The following is a 3271-nucleotide window of genomic DNA, read 5'->3' on the forward strand; positions in this document are numbered from 1 at the left end:
TTCTGAACCTATTAAACCTTTATTATAATATGTTTTAAACATAGTATATCATAATAATGTTTTCTTTTATTTCGAAAAATGTTACCAATGGATTTCAATAATTATATAATATTTAGAAACCACCAAAATGATTGAAACAGAACATTTTAAGACGCATTCACTTTAACATGTAGAAAAACATTGTCACTTTGACACATTATGAGACAAAGACAATGCTATCATACATCTTTGTACTATACTAAACAAACAAAACCAAATTCTCAAACGTGTCGTCCTGAGGAGGGAAGGTTGAAACTACATGTAAATTGTGAAAGAAAACTTATTCTAAAAGGAGAAGAAGAAACACAAAGTTAGAGAAAATGCCACGAAAAGTCTAAATTGATAAGATGTTTTGTATATATTTACATTAGATATTTAACTATGTGAACATTGTATATCGTTTCTAAAGAACAATATAAATATTTTTGTTATAATTAAGAATTGAAAACTTGACTATAAATCATAGATTAATTTTTTAAAGAATATTAAATATATAAAAGATAAAAGATCTAAAAGAGAGTAAAAACTCTTTCATTTGTGTTACTAACAAATATTTTACCAAACTCCACGGTGAACATAATATGTTCCAACCTGAACTTGGGATGAGTCTATACAAAAGCTATTGAAAATGGTAAAAGTCTACCACGCAGTTTTGCTTGTTTAAAGATGAAGAAGTGAATACATTTTATTTGAAACAAGCAGTTTTGTTTAATCAACAGTTTCCAGCACATAAACTTGTACCTAAATACTGCATTTGCAATTGGTTCTTGTAATGAAGGTGCACTGAAACATAACTAGATATGACAGATTAAGTAACACAAAAGAAAATATGATGAATATGCAATTGTGCGTTGCTGGTATTAGTTATTTTCCTTACTGACTGATTTTATGTAATGAATCAAATCTTGCATGCTGGAGTGAGAAGAACCAGCTGGACTCACACTCTGGTGAGCCAACATAGCCATTGCTTGAGCTGATTTCAAAAACTCATCCCTCCTATGAACCATCAGATCATTTACCATCTTCTCCACAACATCTCTGTCACAAACATCTTTCATGTCCAATCCAACCTTCCAAACCTCACTCACAAACCTGCTGTTAACCTGCTGATCCGCAAAATAAGGCCAACAAATCATGGGCACACCAGCCACCAAACTCTCCAAGGTTGAGTTCCACCCACTGTGTGTCAAAAACCCACCTATGGCCTTGTGGGCTAGCACCTCCTCTTGCGGCGCCCACTCCACCATCAACCCTCTCTCTTTAGTCCCTTCCTCCACCTCTTCCGGTATCCGGTCATCGTTCTCTCTTCCCACCACCAAATCAGGCCGCATCACCCACAAGAACCGTTTCTTGCTGTTCACCAAACCGTGCCAAAACTCCATCAGTTCCTCCCTTGTCACAATCGTTGAAGTACCGAAACTCACATATAACACCGAACCCTGAGCCTGAGCGTCAAGCCACGCCATGCAGCTCCTGTCCACTTCAAAAAAACTACTCCGAAAGGAAGGAGCATCATTTGCTCCATTGGTTTCGGCTTTTCTCACGTTCAAATGGTGGTGGAGAGGGCCAAGGGTGTAGACTTTGGGAAAGTGAAGACGTATCTGAGAGAGGACAAGGCGATCCAACTCCTCAAAAGTGTTGAGTATCAACGCGTCTGCTGCAAGTGATTGTTGGGTCTGAAACGAAACCCAGTCAATAGACACGTTCCCTTTTGCCCCTGGTCTGCAGAAACTAGGGAGATCTCTACAACGAAGCAAGTTTTCCATGCCTGGCATATTGGTTATGATGCGATCCATGTCTTCATCTCCTACAACCAGTTACATTCTTCATTAATTAACTATAAACCCAACTTTTCTGAAAATAAGTCGTTTTTCTTGTGTTCTGTAATTTCTCAGAAACATAACTTAAGTATATATATATACACACACACATATACACCAAGAGAGTCATAAACTCTTAGTATTGAGTTCAACTTTCCAATCAATGGAGTTGGTGTATATATATACTAAATGGAATGCAAACTGTTTAAAAAAAGGTCCGAATGAGATTGTGTGCGCATATCTGGACCCGAGTTCTCCACATACCTCGAATGGGAAGTTCGTTGGTTTTGAAGAGGTTTGGAAGCCAGAAATAAGGCCAGAAGCAACAGGGACTACTGGTTCGAAAATGAATGATTGTTATCCTTATCCCTAACTCAGAAGCCAAGTCATTGGAAAGGCTTCCCAGGATGCCATCCTGAATAATGCAGGTAACTTTGGGAATTTCAGGACTCTGGGCGAGCAGGATATTTCTCAACAGGGGCTTGGCGTGCAGAGTTGTGGAAAGTATTATGTCCCCAGAAGTGTCTCCGGATCCAGTGTGATTGCCATGGCTGTAGCAATCGGCAATGGTGTTGAAATGGAGGGTGGGGTAGGAGGCTGAGAGAGATTGAATGTCACCATAACGAGTGAGACGGTTGTGGATACTGTGAGTGTTGATGAAGGTGACGTGGAGATGGTCAAGGGCAAGAAGCTCGGCGAGCTTCAGCATAGGCCGTACATGGCCCTGGAATGGACAGGGGAACATGACCACGTGTGCTCCGGCCATTGATATCCTCTCCTTCTTGATGGTTTCCTTTCTTTTTAGGAAAATGTTCTTTTTAAAGGTAACTAGTTTGAATAGCAGGTGTTTTGGATAAAGTTTCTTTTAACAACTAAAATTTGCCGAACTTTTTCACAACGGGAAGTGGCGGATGACCATTGGTCCATTTCAAAATGTTACTTTTTTAAAATGAAATGTACGAAGTTTGGGAAGACATAGAGTAACTTGTTTTCTTCTTTTCACAAATCCATTTGTGGAAGCAATTATTTATTTTCAAATTCATTATTCAAAGACATAAAATTACTTATATTCAAGTCACATTTCAAGGTGGAGGGTTTGAACTTGAGACCAAGCACACACACCCTCCCATGCACATTCACATCAACCACTAGACCAGGCTCCATCCGCTGATATAATAGTGCAAACAATTATACTTAAATACTCTTTCAACTTTTTTCGAAATTTATTATGGAACCAATATTAATTTAATTTTCTTCCCTTCCTTAAATATTCCTCAACATTGTTTTTCATCACAATTTATTATATAATACCACAAAATAAAATACTGAAGGTAAGAAATGATTTTATTTATACGGGTCTTACATATAAGATAACGTGCTGTCAACTTTGACCTTTGCTGACTATTTTAATC

At 38.0% G+C, this 3271-nt stretch overlaps 1 protein-coding gene across 1 annotated transcript; it reads right to left on the reverse strand.

The window, feature by feature from the left end:
• Positions 1–624: 624 nt before the first annotated feature.
• Positions 625–3012, reverse strand: LOC148196362 (7-deoxyloganetic acid glucosyltransferase-like). Its single transcript, XM_088094767.1, has 2 exons — positions 2124–3012; positions 625–1846 (listed from the first exon to the last, which is right to left on the reverse strand). Exons 1-2 carry the CDS (start codon positions 2623–2625, stop codon positions 900–902), a joined length of 1449 nt encoding a protein of 482 aa, XP_087950893.1. The 5' UTR covers positions 2626–3012; the 3' UTR covers positions 625–899.
• Positions 3013–3271: the final 259 nt, after the last annotated feature.

Source organism: Vigna umbellata, chromosome 7 (assembly GCF_029865625.1).
Source record: "Vigna umbellata cultivar VRB3 chromosome 7, Vumbellata_1.0, whole genome shotgun sequence".
Taxonomy (NCBI): Eukaryota; Viridiplantae; Streptophyta; class Magnoliopsida; order Fabales; family Fabaceae; genus Vigna; species Vigna umbellata.

Excerpts from the sequence above, each read along its gene's own strand:
- LOC148196362 (XM_088094767.1), bottom strand. The coding sequence starts at position 2,625 with ATGGCCGGAGCACACGTGGTCATGTTCCCCTGTCCATTCCAGGGCCAT. Across the intron at positions 1,847-2,123 it reads CAACGAACTTCCCATTCGAG|GAGATGAAGACATGGATCGC; the intron begins GTATGTGGAGAA and ends AACTGGTTGTAG.